Source organism: Leiobunum rupestre, chromosome 5 (assembly GCF_980474605.1).
Source record: "Leiobunum rupestre chromosome 5, qqLeiRupe1.1.hap1, whole genome shotgun sequence".
NCBI classification, from domain to species: domain Eukaryota; kingdom Metazoa; phylum Arthropoda; class Arachnida; order Opiliones; family Sclerosomatidae; genus Leiobunum; species Leiobunum rupestre.
The window spans coordinates 70,680,532-70,700,358 of NC_143388.1; the positions used below are offsets into that span (position 1 = coordinate 70,680,532).

Genomic DNA, 19,827 nt, shown 5'->3' on the forward strand with positions numbered 1-19,827 from the left:
GCGAAATCCATTACAAAGGGAGAGAGATAAAAGCGAACGTTTTCAACGGAGGCTAGACTTTTTTCCAGAATGCGCCCCCGTTGGAAGCTGTCTCCATCTCCAATTCTCCATGCTTGTTTTTCTCGTAATATTAGTTTGGCGGTAGATTTGAATTTCATTTGGATGATATTTTTTATATGGATCACCTTCCTGTAATTTTTTACCCCTAAATGCAGTTAGGGGCTCAATAAACATGTCAGTAATTATATTTGGAAGGTTTTTTATCATTGGGTATCAGGTCAAAAGGGAAATGCGTCCCCCTTTTTGTTTAAATGATAGCAACAATAATAAATAAATTCTTATATCTTAGGAATTTAAATAATTTTTATTATAATGTAGGAAATGTAAAAAACAAGGTATAATACCAAAAATAATTTTACTGTTGATGTTGTGAATGATTCAACAAACCCTAAACTGGACACTTCTGTGTCGATAATGATTCGCCTTCTTCTAAAAAAATACAGCGTAATCTGTATTAAGATTATTTTACAATACATTACATTTTAAATTTATCAAAACGAAAATATCGTTTTTCTTTTCGTGTTATTATTAGACAATGTTAATGGTAAAATAATTCTTGCCTGCGTAGTAAAATGTATTCTGCATTCTTCAATTTGGGCCTTGATCATTCCCATTTGTAGATCAATAAATTTACGGTGGACTTTTGTCTTTTGCGCGTCGAGTCTGTTTCGCACGCTTCGAGTTACTTTATTTTTAACTAGCTGAGAAGCCCGCCTGTAAGGCGGGCCCTCAGCTAGTGGTGTGTTTCGAGGCACCCTTTTCCCCATATTCGAACCACCGCAGTAAGGCCACCTCCCCCTGTTTCCCATGCGAGAATTAGCGTGGCACCCTTTACCCCATAGTCGAACCACCGTAGTAAGGCCCCTGACCCTTTTTTCCACACGATAATTGCCGTGATATCCTTTACCCCATAGTCGAACTCCCCCCCCCCGCCCAATAAGGCCTCCTCCCCCTTTTCCCTAGGGGATAATTTCCATGGTACTCTTTTCCCCATAGTAGAACCACCCCAGTAACTCTTTCCCCATAGTAGAACCACCCCAGTAACTCTTTTCCCCATAGTAGAAACACCCCAGTAACTCTTTACCCCATAGTAGAACCACCCCAGTAACTCTTTTCCCCATAGTAAAACCACCCCAGTAACTCTTTTCCCCATAGTAGAACCACCCCAGTAACTCTTTTCCGCATAGTAGAACCACCCCAGTAAGGCCCACCCCAGTAAGGCCCTTCCTCTCCTTTTTCCCCATGTGATAATAACCGTGGTACCCCCTCCCACCTTTTCAAATGTGATAATTACCGTGGTACCCCTCCCCCCTTTTCGCATGCGATAACTACCTTGGTACTCCCTCCCCCTTTTCCCGTGTGATAACTACCGTGGTGTCCCATCCACCCTTTTCCCATGTGATAATAACCGCGGGACCCCCTCTCCCTATGTGCCATGCGATAATTACCGTGGTACCCCCTCCCCCCCTTTCCCATGCGAGAGTTTCCATGGTACTCTTTTCCCCGCAAAAATAACTCAACCTATCTGTACTCCTTGAAATCCCCTGTATCCAATTCCAAAGGCTGATTTACTCTCATGACGAACAAATTAAAATACGCTCGTCCTTGAGTCCCGATTTACAGTGCGAAATTCGAGCCAGTGCGAAATCCGATCCGAAATTCCAAAAACAAACTTAATGACCAAATGTATACTTGACTGAGTATTAAGGCGAAGCGCAACGACCGCGGGTTTTACACAGAGAAATTACCTTCGGCGATGTCACGTTAGACCCGATTTCTGAAATATGCTCAATGACCTAGTATTAAGGCGAAGCGCTAGACATACCTTCGGTGTGTACCTCCGTGTACCCGCGGCGATGCCACGTTAGAGTCGCGAATGAGAGTCAGAAAAAAATGCGACGAAAGGGGCTCAGAGTTTTATAATGTAGATGCGACGAAAGGGGCTTAGAGTTTTATAATGTAGACTAGCCGAGAAGCCCGCCTTACAGGCGGGCCCTCAGCTAGTTGTGTGTTTCGAGGCACTCCACCCCGGTACGCCCCCCCTAACCCCTTTTGCCCATAGGATAATTTCCGTGCCACCCTTTCCCGCATAGTCGAACAACCGCAGTAAGGCACCCTTCCCCTTTTCCCATGCGAGATTTTCCATGGTGCCCTTTTCCCTAAAGTAGAACCCCTCCAGTAAGGCCCTCCCTCCCCCTTTTCCCCATGTGATAATGACCGGGGTACCCCCTCCCCATTCTTTCCATGTGATAATTACCGTTGAACCCTTTTCTACATAGTCGAACCACCACAGTAAGACCCCCTCCCCCTTTTCCCATGCGAGATTTTCCATGGTGCCCTTTTCCCTAAAGTAGAACCCCTCCAGTAAGGCCCTCCCTCCCCCTTTTCCCCATGTGATAATGACCGGGGTACCCCCTCCCCATTCTTTCCATGTGATAATTACCGTAGAACCCTTTTCTCCATAGTCGAACCACCGCAGTAAGGCTCACTCCCTTTTGTCCCATGCGATTATTGCCATGGTACCCTTAACCCCATAATCGACCTCCCCCCTAAGACCCCCTCCCCCTTTCCCCCATGCGATAATTACCATTTTCGGTGTCCTATAATTTTAACAGTGAACTATATAGGACGTTTTTTCCGACTTTGCGATATTGATGACCTATAAATCGTATAATTTGAAAATTTCTTACTGAGAGCGTTAACCGTCCAAGAATTTCTCGGCTCGCAGCTGACAAATGCGATGGATAACTGTGTTTTTATAATTTTGCATTTTTTTTATTTAAAAAGTTTTATTTTACTATACGTCACTGGGTTTATTTAAAAGAGAAATTTTATCAAACATCAGTGGGATATCCGATGCAAAATTGAAATTACCGCCAAATACAATATGGCCTATAACTTGGACTGGAAATATATAATTTTTAGTCCTTGGGTCTATAATTGGATTTTGGCTATCTAGCAACGCTGCTTTCAAATCGCAAAGGCCCCGAAACCATCGCCCCTCCCCGTTTCCGAAACTCACCGCCTTCCCCCTTCCGAAATTCGCGGTGGAAAGAGAGAGAATATCGGGTGTCTTGCGTGTTGGGACAAACACGGCCCAACTCTCAGGGACGCCAGATTTGGAGAAAATAGATAGTCGAACCACCTCAGTAACGAAGCGAAGGCCAGCAGCTTCTCTCGCCGTCCCGCGCTGGCGCTTTCTCGCCGCCCCGCCTTTGGCTTCGTGGCCGACTATGCAATCATTCCTGAAAGCTCGGACGACGACGACGACCAACGTACCAAGCGCTCCTTATAATATAGATACTTTCACATAGCAGAATTTAGACCAGTGACCCCCCAAATTTTTAATAAATAAACTGGACTGAGCAATTAATTAAAGGTCTTTGATCACCTGACCACCATTATTTCCAAGGCTGGTTGTGAGGTAATTTCAGTAAAAAGCGACATCTGAAATAACAATTCGTAATTATCAAAACTTATTTCGTGACATCTACTGATTTCTAAAAAATTGGTATTTACTATAGTCAGTTGCAGGCTAAGAAAGACAAAATATATAGTACAGTCGGCGCAAGGATACCTCAGATCATTTCCGGCCAGTCGACCGCGTGAAATTTGAATTTGACCAATTTATGGTCAATTTAAAATTTCGTGATTTTCATCATATTTTCGCACCATCTAGGAACCGAAATTGGAATAATTTTTTAATTTTATGTTGTCATAAGTTAAATTACTGAATACAGCCGAATTATTTTGCTAAAGAAGGTTCGATAATGGAAGCTCCAAATATTTTAAATAGCCCAAGAGGTTACTATAAAAACCATGATAAAGGTTTATTGTTAACAAGTTAAGAGAAAAAACATAATTTTAAATGTCTATAGCTCAGTAAGACAACGTCACCCCCAAGAAAGCGTGGTAACTATTTTAAAAGAAACTGCCGATTTAACTGGTAAGGCGTAGAAATAAATGTACAAAATTAAATAATTATACATTCTATTTTAAATATAAGAATGATAGGAATGCCTTATCTTTTAAATTTACTCGTCACCGCAATTATGAAATTAAAAAATAAAGATTCAAATTTTGGTCTCTAGATGGCGCTAAAAGACGACGAAAAGAGCAAAATTCGAATTTGACCGTAAAACGGCCAAATTCAAATTTCGCTCGGTGGAATGACCGGAAATGATCTGGGGCGTCCTTGCGCCGATTGTACTATATATTTTGTCTTTCTTAGCCAGTAACTGACTATATGGTAAAATGCTCAAAAGTAGGGCTCGGGGTTTTCTGATCATTTCGATCGAAAAATTCAGTGAACTGTAAATAATCGGACAATTTACAGATAATTTTCCGAATAAATGTCTCGCACGTTTCTCCGATGACATTTTAGTTCAAATAAATTTCATATTGTTTAGCTGATTAAGTTTTTATGTATATAAATATAACTGGTTTTTTAAACATAATAAGTTTATCATTTCCTATGTTTTCGAAAATATATTTTACCCGAAAAACCACGAAGAGCTTTAGCTATTTAATTTTGTAACTATTATTTTATTTTTTTAGAAATAACCAAAGACTATATAAGCTATCGCTACATAGACTGGCTTGTTATATGGGAGAATAGGTTGATGGGTTTTTCTGTGTGACCGCAGCGCCGTCAAGTAGTGGTGGCGATAACTACTTACAAAAAATATCAAACGCCGCAGCGAATGCCAGCCTGTCCGCGCCTTCTGAGTCGTAAAAACCACGTACGAAATTGATTTTGTTTAGTCTTAGAGATATTTTGTTGAGTATCTTTCTAATTTAAATATGAATTAATATGGATCGTGAGAAACATATAGAAGGGAGAAGTAGTTCTTTTTGTGCTTTTACAAACTGTCAAAATGAAAGAAAGAAAAACAAGATATTATCATTTTTAGGTTTCCTAAAGATAAAGAAAGGTGAACTTTAAATTTGAAAAAAGGGTATTGTAAAAAGTTTTAACTTTATATATTGTTTATTAGGTCCAATCTTTGGGTTTCAAATGCAGGTCGTAATGACCTAAAAGACAAAACACCTGTTTCTCTAAATAAGTCATTTACTATTTGTTCGAACCATTTTGAAAGTTGGTGTTCAGAATCAGAATCAGAATCAGAATTTTAATTTTTTTTTGTTGTACAAAAATATGACATGAATAATGCCAAAAAAAATTGGTTTGGAACGCAATCCCAAATTTAAAAACTGGTGAATTTGAAGCAGTTGAGGAACAAATTCCTAATTTATCTGCAGAACCATCAAACTCAGTTTTAAATGGTAAATCTCAGTAAATATTAACTAATAATTTTTTAAAAAGTACCAATAATTCATTTTGAAGCAGTTGCGGAACACAGAGAGGAACAAATTATAAACTTTTTAGGGGCAGAGGTTCCAATTTCTGATTTACCCGCAGAACCATCAAACTCAATTTCATTTGGTAAATCCTAGTAAATTGAAACTATAAACTGTTACCTTAAATTTTGAAAAATTACCAACAATTCATTTTGAAGCAGTTGGGGAACACCGAGAGGAACAAATTCTAAACTTTTTAGGAGCAGATGTTCCAATTTCTGATTTACCCGCAGAACCATCAAATACAATTTCAAATGGTAAATCTCAGTAAAATATGTAATAGTGCCTGGTTAATTAAATTACCAGTAATTCAATTTGAAGCAGTTAGGAATCACCAAGTATCAGTAGTTCAACTGCCTGAAAATGGAATTTCTGAGCAGGAGAACAACACACGGGAGAAAGTATTATCAGCTTCGGGCTCGCCATCTAATAATTTAGTAGGTAATTGTAAAGATGCAAAAATATTTATGAAGACTTCTGTTTCATTGTAACTTTTCAATGTTTAAGATAATTCATTGGAGTTGGAAGTAAACCCAACTGTCATAACAGTTCCTATAACGCCAATAAAGGGATTCATTGATTTACCAGGTGATTTTAAACCAGAATAAATAGACTTGAATTTATAACTAATATGAAATACTTAAAGCTTTGGTAGATCAAATATTTAATGGAAAGTTTGTCAAGTTTAAAATACTAATAAAAACTACTTTGATTTGACAGGTGACATTGTTAAATGTAATAAACTTATACAAATATGTATTAATTTCTAGAATTTAATGTAGGTGTAGTTAATCATGCATTTGAAGAGAGTGTCTCAAATGCTAAAAGAAGTTTTGAGGCAGATTCTTTGACAATATATTCACCACCTTCTCGACGAAAACTGGATAACCCAAACTTAAATAGCAGAACAAGCTCCCCCGAATTTAATAATAGGAATTCACAGCAAATGAGTATGTTTATGAACTATGAACTATTTTAATTTTATTTACATAATGAATAACTTCTCTTAGGTAACACACTTAATGAGAGTTGTTTGAAATATAAAATTCACTTATGCAAAAGTCTGATTTACGAGTATTTGATGATGAATGGCTTATGTAGAACTGCTTCATGCTTAATAGACGAGGATCAAGTAAAAACAAACCAAAAAGTTTAAAAGCAATATCACATAAATTAATTCAAATTTCTGACAAAAAATTGCTAAAAGTCACGCATCTTGGATGTTAAAGGTCAATTATATACCTTCCCTAGGTCCGTTGCTATTTAAGGAACAACAGACGAAATAACAGCTTCATACCCGCTATTTTTTGTTACTTCATTTTGGCAAAAACTCCCACAAGACTCAACATTGACTATGTTAACAGGTGTCGTTTTGGATTCTTCGGAACATAAATTGGAACACACCTTCCATAATGCCTCTGCTGATCAAATTTGTATATAGCACATGTCCCAGGGCCATTAAATATTATTTCTTTTCAAAATATTATTAACGTTTTGTAAAAGTATCAAGATAATTTTATTTCATCCAAAAATAAACAGTATTAAAATTTAAATAGATTTTCTAATAAAGTTTTCAGTTATTGTTTGATAAACTTTATATAATTGTTTTTTATTTTCAAGAACACAGCATAAGGCATATTCTATCAAATTTATTAAAAAATGCAACATTTTAAACGTAATCAATGATTCAAATATAATTAAATTAAATTATCTCTATGTTATGACTACAGGCTATCAAGGTCCTGTTATAAATTAGTTGACGTTAAATGCTACGGCACCGTCAACAACGGGTTAAATATATCCCGTCAATAATGTGAACCAGATCGAGTCATTCTTAAATTGGATGTCCGAGGCCTGATTATTCGTGGCCTCGGTAGTCCAATGGTAGTGGCGTTGGGACGGTAACCCAAAGGTCGTAGGTTCGATTCCTACCCGAGGTGATATGATTTTTCTCAGTCACTCTGGTATGGAACAATACGCAGAAGTATTCCTTGATTTAAATGAAACTTCGAATTCAAATATAATATTTTTACCGCTTCATTTTGTTTCGAAAAACAAAGATAGATGGCAGAGAAGTGAATTATTTTTAGTTCCCTCCACCGATAGATACTACGTGACGCTACCGACTAAATTGTCAACCTTTCTGAAACATTGACTTTCCAGTCTATGTAGCGATAGCTTATATAGTCTTTGGAAATACCAAACAGATTATAGGTTCGTAATAGAAAGAAAACATATGTAATTATCCAAATTCTGTATTACTCGACTAAATTTATTTCAAATAAATTGAATAAGTCGGGTAATAATAATCTAAATTCAATATTCTTCGGCTCAAAGCAAATAACATAAATTCCAATTAGAAAGGCTAGAAATGAAATAAGATGTATGTACTTTGACACATTCCCCTTAAATATTGGGTTATGGAAACGAAGTCTTTGTCTTTGGAGACATTAGAACTTTCTACAGTTTTAAATACTGAACACCCACCAAATTAATGAAGCAGGTGTCGTGCTAAAGTGGCTGAACTGGTCTGGAAGATCTGCAGACCTGAAAATTAGAGACCCTATCATATCCTAGGGCCTGGAGTCAAATATAAATGTATCGAGAGGGTGGTCATCTGTACTTGTACCGGTTGAAGAAACCAGATGGTACTTGTACCGGTTGAAGAAACCAGATGGTACTTGTACCGGTTGAAGAAACCAGATGGTACTTGTACCGGTTGAAGAAACCAGATGGTACTTGTACCGGTTGAAGAAACCAGATGGTACTTGTACCGGTTGAAGAAACCAGATGGTACTTGTACCGGTTGAAGAAACCAGGTGGTACTTGTACCGGTTGACGAAACCAGGTGGTACTTGTACCGGTTGAAGAAACCAGGTGGTACTTGTACCGGTTGAAGAAACCAGGTGGTACTTGTACCGGTTGACGAAACCAGGTGGTACTTGTACCGGTTGACGAAACCAGGTGGTACTTGTACCGGTTGAAGAAACCAGGTGGTACTTGTACCGGTTGACGAAACCAGGTGGTACTTGTACCGGTTGAAGAAACCAGGTGGTACTTGTACCGGTTGAAGAAACCAGGTGGTACTTGTACCGGTTGAAGAAACCAGGTGGTACTTGTACCGGTTGACGAAACCAGGTGGTAATTGTACCGGTTGACGAAACCAGGTGGTACTTGTACCGTTGGAATTAGAAACCAGGTGGTACTTGTACCGTTGGAATTAGAAACCAGGTGGTACTTGTACCGTTGGAATTAGAAACCAGGTGGTACTTTTACCGTTTCAAGAAACCAGGTTGCGGCCCATTTCCTAGGTGGCTTTATCTATATCTTGTACCGAAGCTTCCGCCATAGTAACGCGCAGTTAACTGCCGAAAACTAAATAATTCTAGCGTTTGACAAATGTAGTTAAATTGTTTGAATTTCGGATTTTCGAAAGGTTATAAGAAACAAAAGTTCAAAAGTCCTTTTTTCCGACAATTGCTAATTTATATAATTTTTGTACGATTGCCGTTTCCCTTTATCGAAAAATAGCTAAATTATCTAAATAAAGAACTTGACCGAAAATCATAAAACAGTTAATTTAATTAACGAAATAAAATGAGTTTACACATTAGTTTTTATTTGGTTGAAAAATTAACTGTAAAAAATAAGATTGACATAAATAACTTTTGTTTATCTAAGGAATTCTATACTCGTAATTAAAAGTATTAAACGATAAATAAACGGTGATAAAATTAATCAAAATATGAAGTGGTTAATTTTTTCGGATAAAATTAATCGAATAATACGAAGAACATCTTTATTCAAATAATAATTTATTGGATAAACTGGAAAATTTTATTTATGGATAAAGTTTACCAATCCCCGAGCCCTACTCAAAAGTGGCGAGTTTTCCCATTGCCAAATTTTAAATTAGGCACAAACTTACCTTTTCATAGGTTTAAAACAATTAAAGGCCTATATATAATAATATAAAATATTACTATTAATTAATATAATAGAACAAGCTTATTTTATGTCTCAAAATAAAAACCTTGCATTACTCTAAAATACATATTTTTTAAATTTCAATATATTTTTTATGGAGGGGTATACAAAATATTTTTTTCTCGAAAACCAAAAATTTTACCTTCGCAGATTTTTGACTGCAACTAAAGCCCGTATAGGGAATGAAGAAAAAAATTAAATTTTGAAAATTAAAAATAAGCTATTTTCAGGGTCAAAGGTCAACTGTTTAAAACTTGATTAATTGTATTTTCTCTTATATGTAGCGTAGTTATTTAAATTGCGCTCTGCAATTGCGTAGAAGCTGAGATAAAAAATGGTTAACTGATAGTATATTTTCTACCACAGGCTTGGTTTAATAAAATATTTTTGAAAGAAAATTTAAAAAGTATTCTGGCTCTTGTTGGGTTTTGCTATGGGATAATATTTTATCCTCCGACTTCGAGAAAGTTTTGATTTTTTCGTAACTTTTACATTAACTTTATACGCAGTATTTTCACATTTTCAAAATAACTCAAATAAAAACTTTTGGAGTTAACACGCTTGTCATAGGCCTAAACCGAATCTCTAGCTTTCACCGCGAGTCGCGGAGTTTTGCCTCTAGATGGCCACAAGGATGCGGTCCGCACTTTTTCAACCCATTGTGGGAGACTCCTGTCACGAGCCAGGTAAGAGTTCACCTCAACATTTCGAATCATCTCTTGGATTATCCTTGGTGAAATTATATAGTTTCTTATTTAATCGTGTCACCGATAAAAGGTACTTTCGGCAGGTTTACCTTATGACTGCTAGGTTTTGCAGTCTCCAAATGAAAAATTATGTAAATTTGATTAGAAAATAAATTTAAAAAATACCCGAACGAACTGTTTATAATATAATGTTATTAAAGGCCAACTCCATATTTATTCGGCTTTCTCGGTTTTTCACTAGTAGCTGGCTGCTTGCAGAGCATATGTGTCTTGAGTTGCAGCGAGCCACCTTCCAGTGAAAAAATGAGTTAACCGAATAACTAAGTAGTCGGCCTTTATGTCTCTTCTACATTACGTCATTGCGCTCTAAAACCAAGACTATAAAAATGTGTATAAGTAAAAGCGGTTGCCATATCTCGTACTCGTTTAACTTCTCGCTATCTTCCAAATCGGACGAGCGGAGGCAGGCATCGCATCGCCAGCGTTCAATACACTTTGTGATACGAATCACCGGCTTTAAAGGCCACAGGTTTCAGTGCTGTATTCAAGACCATATTATAAAAGTAAGTTTTGAAATTTGTACTATGTTGTTAAAATATGTCAATTATATAATAGTCGAAACTTGCACAGCCGTACCTTTACTCTTTACAAAATACAATCTAAAGTGATAGAAGTTTTCTAGGGAGAGCTTAAACTCACTAGCTCTGTGATAACATTAGTTGGTGCAAATTCCAAATCATAAATTTCTGAACGTCAGATTCAGGGCCGAGCAGACATTTCGGGGCCCGCGGGCAAGTTATGCCATCGCGGGCGCTGGAATTTTCCAGGGGGGGTGGGGGAGCGATCTGGTGAAGGGCAAGGTGATGGGCCTTAGCGTACCGGGCCCCTAACAAGCAAACTTTTGTGCTAATTATCTCCGGGCCCCCCTTCCCCCCTCAGTCAGCACGGCCCTGGTCTTATTACAATCTTTTTGAATCGGATATTCAGAGAGTAGGAACGTTTTTAATTTGAACCGCGAAAACCTGTGCAAAATTTATCCCTCATCTGTCTGCACGGCCCTGGTCGTATTATATTATTTTTGTGATTGAATCGGATTACGGTGGCCACGGTTCGGTTCGGTTCGTGTTCTTGATAAGAAACTGGAGCCGAACAAAACCATAAATTTAAAATATAAGAAAAATCACGCCATCTACCGAGAAAAGCTGGTAACTTAAACATAGGGGGAAGAACTCGTAATACCTTACTGCATATATCGTCCACGGTAGAGCTGCATGGAAATGGTTTTTTACCATTTACCATGGTTACCGCGAGATTCCCGCGGGAATGGACGGGAATGGGATTAATATTTAGTTTTAGGGAATGGAATGGATGGAAAACCAAATTTTTAAATCAGAATGGAATGGGAATGGAATTTTGTGTCTCGGGAATGGACGGGAATGGATTTTCCTCATTTTATATACATTCTAAGTGGTCGGCCCCTCAAATAGAATTTTTTTTACGAGTAAAACGCGAGAATCCAATGTAAGAATTTTTAATGAATGGGGGGGGTGTCTCTTCTCACGGGCGATTTGCGCCGTTAACTCCTACTAGAGCGGCTTTCGTATGCCAGGCGGTGACGTCCCCTGAATACCCTCCCTCCCCACGGCAGAGGCGTAGCGAGGGTGGGGGACAGGGGGGCATACGCCCTGGGCGCCGACGGTAAGGGGGGCGCCAAAGAGGCGCCTAAAGTATTAAAGCGGGTATCGGAAACTTGAAAATTTAGGGGTAAACATTGCGAATGTGGCATTTTCTCGCAATAGGTAGTCAGTTTTACGCGCCTAAAAAAACGTTTTTTAGATTTTAAACTACAATACTTGTTCCAGGTATTCTAGTAAGCCGATTTGATAGAAGGTTGATTTTGTTAAATATAAAGCATAGCAGGTTTTCTAGGAAAAACATTTTTCAAGATCACGTGCCTTTTTTGACAGTTTTATTACGTGTTTAAAGTGAACTTTGTTAGTTCAATATTTTAAAACTTGAACACGACGCTCTATTTTTGCCGAGCTTACCTGACGTTATATAATATTTAATATTAAAAATATCCAGCGCCACAAATCAATAGGTAGCTCTGGTGATTTCGCTGAGTTGTTCTTTTTTTAGCAGAATAAGTATTAAAAATAGTAAATACTTATTTAAATTGAAATGCGACGAGGCCCGTAGCCACTGAAGAAGGCATGGCCTTCTCAAAATTAATGAGTGCCCCTAAAAAATATTATTGTGCGCCTAAAAAATATAAAAGTAAACCAAATCCATAAAATATATTTTATAAACATATTATATTTAGTTAAATCCATCTGTACAAACTATATTATTTCCTTTCGTATACTTTGCTTTACTAAAATAGTTACCTTACAAAGAACGGACTCATTTCTTTACGATCTCGTTGGGAATTTAGCCAGTGCATAATATTAAAATCTCGGTAGAACAGAACCAACGGCGTAAGAAGTAAGCAAAAAATATTCGGACTTCGGTGTATTTTAAGCAGCTTGTTTGTTGGGAAATTAGTAAAAATAATCAATTTAGAATGCAGCCTAGTCGAAAGGCCATTATGGATATATCTGCTGGTTGTTTAACGAACTTTCACAAAACTAGTCTCTTACACCGGACTCCCGGAGTCAATCTGCCAGAATCTTGAATGTCTCGAAAAATATTTGACAGATGCAGCAGGGTACGCGACTAATTAGAAAAACGAAAAACAATACTAATAAAGTATTTCCGTTATTGTTATTTAAATTTAATTAACTAAAATATTAACACATGTCATCGCTTTCAAATTTACATGATTTATACTATTCAAAGCGGCCTGTCGAATGGCGATGACATATGTCAATTTTTAGGAAATTAACATTAAATAGTTATCATATTAACCGTTTTCCCGCTTCATATAATTGGAACGTCGGGTACGTTTTAATTAATTATTACTGATATTCTATAACGCCTACCCCGGAATAGTATAAACCATATAAATTTGAAAGCGATGGCATGTGTCAATTTTAGGTAATTTAAAATTAATTTGCAAAAAAGGCAATACTTATTTATTTTTACTATTTTATATCTAGTAAAATAGTAAAAATAAACGTTTTTTAACGCCCACCCTAGAAATTATTTCGTCATTCGACAGGCCGCTTTAATAGTGTAAACCGTGTATATTTGACAGCGATGACAAGTGTAATGTTTTAGTAAATTAAAATTAAAAAGTTTACATATTGACCGTTTTCCCGCTTCTTATAGTTGGAACGTGGAGTACGTTTAAATTAATTTTTGCTGATCTTTTATAACGCCTACCCTGACAGGCCGCTTTGAATAGTATAAACCATGTAAATTTGAAAGCGATGACATGTGTCAGATTTAATTTCAGTTTCGTTTCGAAAATTCTAGAACGTGCGCTCTAGTCAGTCTCTTTAGCCTTGGTGCCGAAGAGAAGTCAAAAGGGGTATTGTAATATAAATCGAAAATGGTCATAAGTAAAGGAAAGTCGATGAGTTCAGCAGAATGGATCGTAGCAACCTATAAATAGAATGCATTCTTGGTGTTATTATAATGTTCGAAGTTATTGGCTTCGGGAATGGGAAAATCGGGAATTTAGGGAATGGGCGGGGGTGATAATATTTTCACGGGAATGGAACGGGAATGGATTGGGAATGGACTGAATTGGAAAGTCACGGGAATGGATTTAGTTGGAAAGTCACGGGAATGGATTTAGTTGGAAAGTCACGGGAATGGATTGGGAATGCATTTAATTGGAAAGTCACGGGAATGGATTGGGAATGGAATTAATTGGAAAGTCACGGGAATGGATTGGGAATGCATTTAATTGGAAAGTCACGGGAATGGATTGGGAATGGAATTAATTGGAAAGTCACGGGAATGGATTTAGTTGGAAAGTCACGGGAATGGATTTAATTGGAAAGTCACGAGAATGGATTGGGAATGCATTTAATTGGAAAGTCACGGGAATGGATTGGGAATGGAATTAATTGGAAAGTCACGGGAATGGATTGGGAATGCATTTAATTGGAAAGTCACGGGAATGGATTGGGAATGGAATTAATTGGAAAGTCACGGGAATGGATTTAATTGGAAAGTCACGGGAATGGATTGGGAATGGATTTAATTGGAAAGTCACGGGAATGGATTGGGAATGGATTTAATTGGAAAGTCACGGGAATGGATTGGGAATGGATTTAATTGGAAAGTCACGGGAATGGATTGGGAATGGATTTAATTGGAAAGTCACGGGAATGGATTGGGAATGGATTTAATTGGAAAGTCACGGGAATGGATTGGGAATGGATTTAATTGGAAAGTCACGGGAATGGATTGGGAATGGATTTAATTGGAAAGTCACGGGAATGGATTGGGAATGGATTTAATTGGAAAGTCACGGGAATGGATTGGGAATGGATTTAATTGGAAAGTCACGGGAATGGATTGGGAATGGATTTAATTGGAAAGTCACGGGAATGGATTGGGAATGGATTTAATTGAAAAGTCACGGGGATGGATTGGGAATGGATTCAATTGGAAAGTCACGGGAATGGATTGGGAATGGATTTAATTGGAAAGTCACGGGAATGGATTGGGAATGGATTTAATTGGAAAGTCACGGGAATGGATTGGGAATGGATTTAATTGGAAAGTCACGGGAATGGATTGGGAATGGATTTAATTGGAAAGTCACGTGAATGGATTGGGAATGGATTTAATTGGAAAGTCACGGGAATGGTATGGTCGGGAATGAAACAAGGTGAATGGAAATGGGATGGTAATGGAATTTTTGTGATCGGGAATGTGGTCTTCAAATGCAGCTCTCTAGACCACGGGCCTTGATAATAACGGATGCAACGGTAAAACACACCCCGTCTGCTTAGTCAAAGAAAATTCTGCAGCTTAGTAGCTTCTAGCGTTGGACGCAACGTGGCGCTTTGTATACTATTAAAATTAATACGTTCTAAATTACAGCACGGGGGAAATATCTTTAAGAATGAAATTAAATGCAACTTTTAGGGCACCCATCCTCATGGCTACGTCACTGACGTTTCTTTTTCCATATTATTCGAACAAACAAATCTAATAATAACATTATTTTTAATTTCGCTCTCATCATTTATTTATGAAATTTCACCAGAAACATCATTTTCAAAAAGACGATTTGTAGGAAAACTGTTTGACTTTATAGGTGAATCTTCGGGTTTCAATCTGTTTTCATTAGGCGAGATTCTCCGTTGTTGTTCTATGACACTGAAAAGTCTTTTACGTGACTTAAGCTAATGGTGTCTCATGACGATAAAGAGCTCATTTTAATCTATCTCTTGCCAATGTTGATTTCTCCAAACTGTTACTAGTAAAGTAATATAACGTTCTAAATTAAAAGCAACTTTTAGGGCGCCTATCCCCATGTCTACGTCACTGACGTCTTGTTTCTTTTTTAATAATATTCGAACAAAACCAACCTATTAATATTCTTTGCCTCATCTCGGAAATAAAACAGGGTAGAGGGCTCGATAATTTTCTGATAACTAATATCTTGGAAGCTTCTGGTATATATGAACTTCCTATGACAGCGAACCATCTTATCGAAATATTTCGAATAGATTACACACGAGTAACCGACACTATCTTTCCAAAACTCATACTTATGCTTCAAAAATTTAAAGCAGGTAGAAGAAAGTAAAATGAAGCATGTGTACTTCATACTCAGTAAAATTAATTTAATTGATTATTCAATTATAATTTAAAATAATAAATAGAGCGAAGATTTGTTAGTGGTATGCAGGGGCGTAGCGGTGTGGGGGGCAGGGGACAAGATTGAGGAATTAGAGGGAGAACAGGCAACTCATATCTTGTGGTATTTGGAAAGTGTACTTGCAAAACCTATAAAAGTCAGGTCTAAAAGATGGTAAAAATCGCTGTGATTTTAAGCGCTAGTAAATATGACAAGAGCAATATTTATTGAAAACTAAAGATGTGGACGTCGGTAATCGGAGGGTGCTAGTCGTTGTTTGTCAAAATGTCAGAAGAGGGCGCAGCTGTCGCTCTATTCTCAATAAATCCAAATTTAAAAATTTTATTACAAAAAGAACTGTTTAATATTTTCAACGTGGTATTCGCCATTCGAAAAGAACATTTGGTGGGTAAAAAGTTGGTAAGCCATGCCTACTATTAATTTTGGCTCAGTTTCAGTTAGCATAATGATCGAAGTACAGCTGGAAAAATTATCGCGTCCATTTCACGGAAATCATTAAATGTTTTTAAATAATTTCGCCAAATATCTTTGAAAAATATAGAATATAATTTCGGAAAAGTTGCCTTCCGCCCCTCAACTCCAACCTCCAAAAGCTACTTCAAACAAATCAGTCCAATAATATAACACTAATTATCAATCATCAGCTAGGCGACTTTTAATGCCTTTAAACAGGTGGCCGAGTTACAATGCGTGGGTGGGTGGTGGAAAGCCCTTCATAGCACGCGAGCCAACAGCTCCCTTCACTAACTATTACCGTTCTAGAAAGGGGAAAAGGAAGAACTCGAGGGAAACCCCTTCGTGAAGTAGGGAGCGAACTTACAAACTCATCACAGGAGTGGCTCCGAGTTTTCGCCCAGTGCCACAATCTGGGATAGAACCCGGCTCCTCTTGCTAAACAATTTAAAATGCCAAAGACTCAACACGATTAAGGTTTGCCATTTAGCCTCAGCATAAAGTTGGCTATTCATGACCCAACTTGTTAAATTCGTACGGTGAAATAGTTGAGATAAAGGCTTTGGATGAATTCATAGGCTCATTGATGGGAGGCTAATGGAAACTTAATAGTAGGTAGCCTTTCCCATTTAAACAAGAAAGTCACGTTACTTTATAATAACTGCTTTAGTTGTAGCAATAACTTCAAACAAGAATGTATCCAGGCTAGCAGATATTATACTAATCAAGGATGTCGTCTATTGTCATGATTCCCTGAAAATGGGGAAAGATTATTTGAGGCAACATATATAATATTTATCTTAGGCTTAACAATATGATTTTTGTCTACTAAAATCAAAATCGGCTAGTAAGGAAGCTGGTCGATTCGGTATGTATGCAAATATTATTTACAAGCAAGTAGTAAGGTAATCTTTGAGAAACAGTGCTAAAGAACGCCTCTTGAATGACTAGAGCATTGTGTTCACACGTTCTCTTTTTGTTCGGTTTTTTTCAGATGGCTAGTAACGACCTCCTGAGAGACATTGTGTCAAAGACCTTACCTACATTAAGTAGTGAGAAAGTGAATGAAATTATTGAAGCAATGACTGACTTGGGCTTTGAAGGCGAAGAAGATATGCGTTATTTGAAGGAATCTGATTTAGAAGGAATCCTCAAACCTATTCAAGCGAGGAAATTTATTGACTGCTTAAATCGACAGAGAGAATCTATAGATAATGAAACGGGTAACTAAAATAAATTTGAGAACCTTCATGGTAGTAAGTTAATTGATTAATTATAGTCCAATAAAAATTTGTTTTTCGGTTAGTAAGACCTTAATAATTATCAACTACAAAATTGGTATTCCACAATACTTAAACTATTATTAATTATCGGTGTTGAGCATTGAGCGTATCCAGTTCAAGACACAGATAACCTATTAAGAAACGAAAATGTAACAGTAACATAATGTTGTATTTGCTATTACAGTGAAAAACATATCAAAGGTTTCAAAATTGTTAGCCTATATCAGGCAACCTTTGAAGCCGTTAAAGGTCCATAGAGAGCCCTTTTTAAAGCCAGAGACCAATGGACATCAATCTGATTTAGACATGGAATGGAAGGACCATAAGACGCACGATCTTCGAGCAACGGAAAACAAAGTAAGGAGCACGGTCGTTCTTCCACTGCGTTTAAGCCAGTAAAGTTATGAGGCTCAAAAGCTTTTTATAAGCTTGTGAAATAAGATATATTTTTACTGTTATTAGAAATCACGACTCGGTAACATCAGAGCTACCAAAAATACACCGAACAACGAATGCAACATTCTTATTCTGGGGGAAACGGGTGTTGGGAAATCTACTTTCATAAATGCTTTCGCCAACTACATGAAGTACAGCAGCATCGAAGAAGCCGAAGAGCGTGATCTGGTTTCGTTGATTCCGACTTCATTCACCGTAACCGACAGGGATTACAGCGAGAAACACATTCAGTTCGGAAGTGACCCCAACGAAAGCGGACGCCAAGGAGCTTCTCAAACCCAGTCTTGCCGAGAGTACACGTTTGAAGTGGGAGAAGTTACTGTCCATCTCATCGACACTCCAGGAGTGGGAGATACTTCAGGCATTGATCAAGACACGGAGAACTTCAGACGGATTATGTCATTCATTAAACAGTACTCTATTCTAAACGGAATTATCATTCTGTTGAAACCGAACAATGCCCGTCTGTCCATTCTTTTCCGTTTCTGCATTCAAGAACTTCTCGGTCATCTTCACAAGAGCGCCAGTCGCAACATTGTCTTCCTTTTCACCAACGCTAGGTCGACTTTCTATCGCCCTGGAGATACGCTGCCATCTTTACGCGAGCTTTTGGTGAAGAACGCCAAAAATCCGCCTTACGTAAATATTAAATTGGATTTAAGCACAATTTATTGCTTAGACAACGAATCTTTTAGATTTTTGGTAGCGTTAAAGAGCCACGTCCAATTCTCAGCCGACGAAAAAAGAAACTTCGTCGACAGTTGGGACAAATCCGTCGAAGAGTGCAAACGTCTGATGTTGTACATAATGAATCTACCTCCGCACTCGATTGACGACACTGTCTCTTTGTATGAAGCCAAGCAGATCGTCTGCCTATTAGCCAAACCACTTTGCGATATCTCCATTCACATTCAGAATAATATTCAAGTTGCCCAAGATCAACAAATTAAAATCCAGCAGTCCGGCGACGACATGCATCAATTGAAATACGCGCTGTACGTACCGCACATCGATCTGAAGGCCGAGTTTTTCGAGCAGCCGAGAACGGTGTGTACGTCGAGCGAATGCGTCACCGTTCGCACCATCGGCGAAGGTAGAACCGTCACCGATTACACGACAAGCTGTCACGATCCTTGTTACTTGGAGGGCGTGACTGCGGAACTGGTTAATAATACTCAACTGTTGAATTGCGCTGCCATGAATGGAACTCAACATTGCGTAATTTGCAATTGTGGATATGAAAATCATATGCACGTTTATTACAAAAACGTGGAGACGAGCACCCAGAAAATCGATTCCAACGTGGAACTCGAGCTGAAAACCAAAGGGGACATCAGAGCGAAAGCGAAGAGAGTTCTCCAGGATTGCGAGTTCAGAATCATCAAGCAAAAAAACGAACAAAATAAGATCAACGAAGCGAGCGCACAAATAGCTTGTTTCTTGAAAGCCAATTCAATTTCTCTAGTGAATGACGCCACCATGGACTATTTGGATCACTTGTTTAAAGTCGAAAAGGATAAATGCGCCTTGGATCCCAGTAACAAGAAAAAAGTCGATCGTTTGATTCGAGTCAAGCAAGAGTACGAAGGACAGCTGAACATTCTCAAAGAAAGTCTGAAAAATACCAACGAACCCCAGCGAAGTTACAGTCCCAAAATGATTCGGGATCTGCAAAACGATTTGTTCTCGTTAGAAATAAACGGATAATACATCAGGAAAGCTTTTGAGGGGCAAG

The 19,827-nt window shown here is 37.9% G+C and overlaps 3 protein-coding genes and 1 non-coding gene across 4 annotated transcripts in view; 3 read left to right on the plus strand and 1 right to left on the minus strand.

The window, feature by feature from the left end:
• The window catches only part of LOC149945783 (uncharacterized), a 44,903-nt gene that overhangs the window by 8,591 nt on the left and 16,485 nt on the right, over positions 1 to 19,827 (minus strand). The gene's annotated exons all lie outside the window — the stretch shown is intronic.
• Positions 5,231 to 6,228, plus strand: LOC149945784 (uncharacterized). Its single transcript, XM_090176703.1, has 8 exons — positions 5,231 to 5,246; positions 5,290 to 5,346; positions 5,411 to 5,506; positions 5,583 to 5,678; positions 5,746 to 5,862; positions 5,929 to 6,009; positions 6,068 to 6,141; positions 6,204 to 6,228. Exons 1-7 carry the CDS (start codon positions 5,231 to 5,233, stop codon positions 6,136 to 6,138), a joined length of 534 nt encoding a protein of 177 aa, XP_090032829.1. The 3' UTR covers positions 6,139 to 6,141; positions 6,204 to 6,228.
• Positions 7,289 to 7,361, plus strand: TRNAT-GGU (transfer RNA threonine (anticodon GGU)). Its single transcript has one exon. It is a non-coding gene; the product is annotated as a tRNA-Thr (tRNA).
• Positions 10,454 to 19,799, plus strand: LOC149945786 (uncharacterized). Its single transcript, XM_090174949.1, has 4 exons — positions 10,454 to 10,678; positions 17,348 to 17,576; positions 17,821 to 17,993; positions 18,099 to 19,799. Exons 1-4 carry the CDS (start codon positions 10,502 to 10,504, stop codon positions 19,797 to 19,799), a joined length of 2,280 nt encoding a protein of 759 aa, XP_090031075.1. The 5' UTR covers positions 10,454 to 10,501.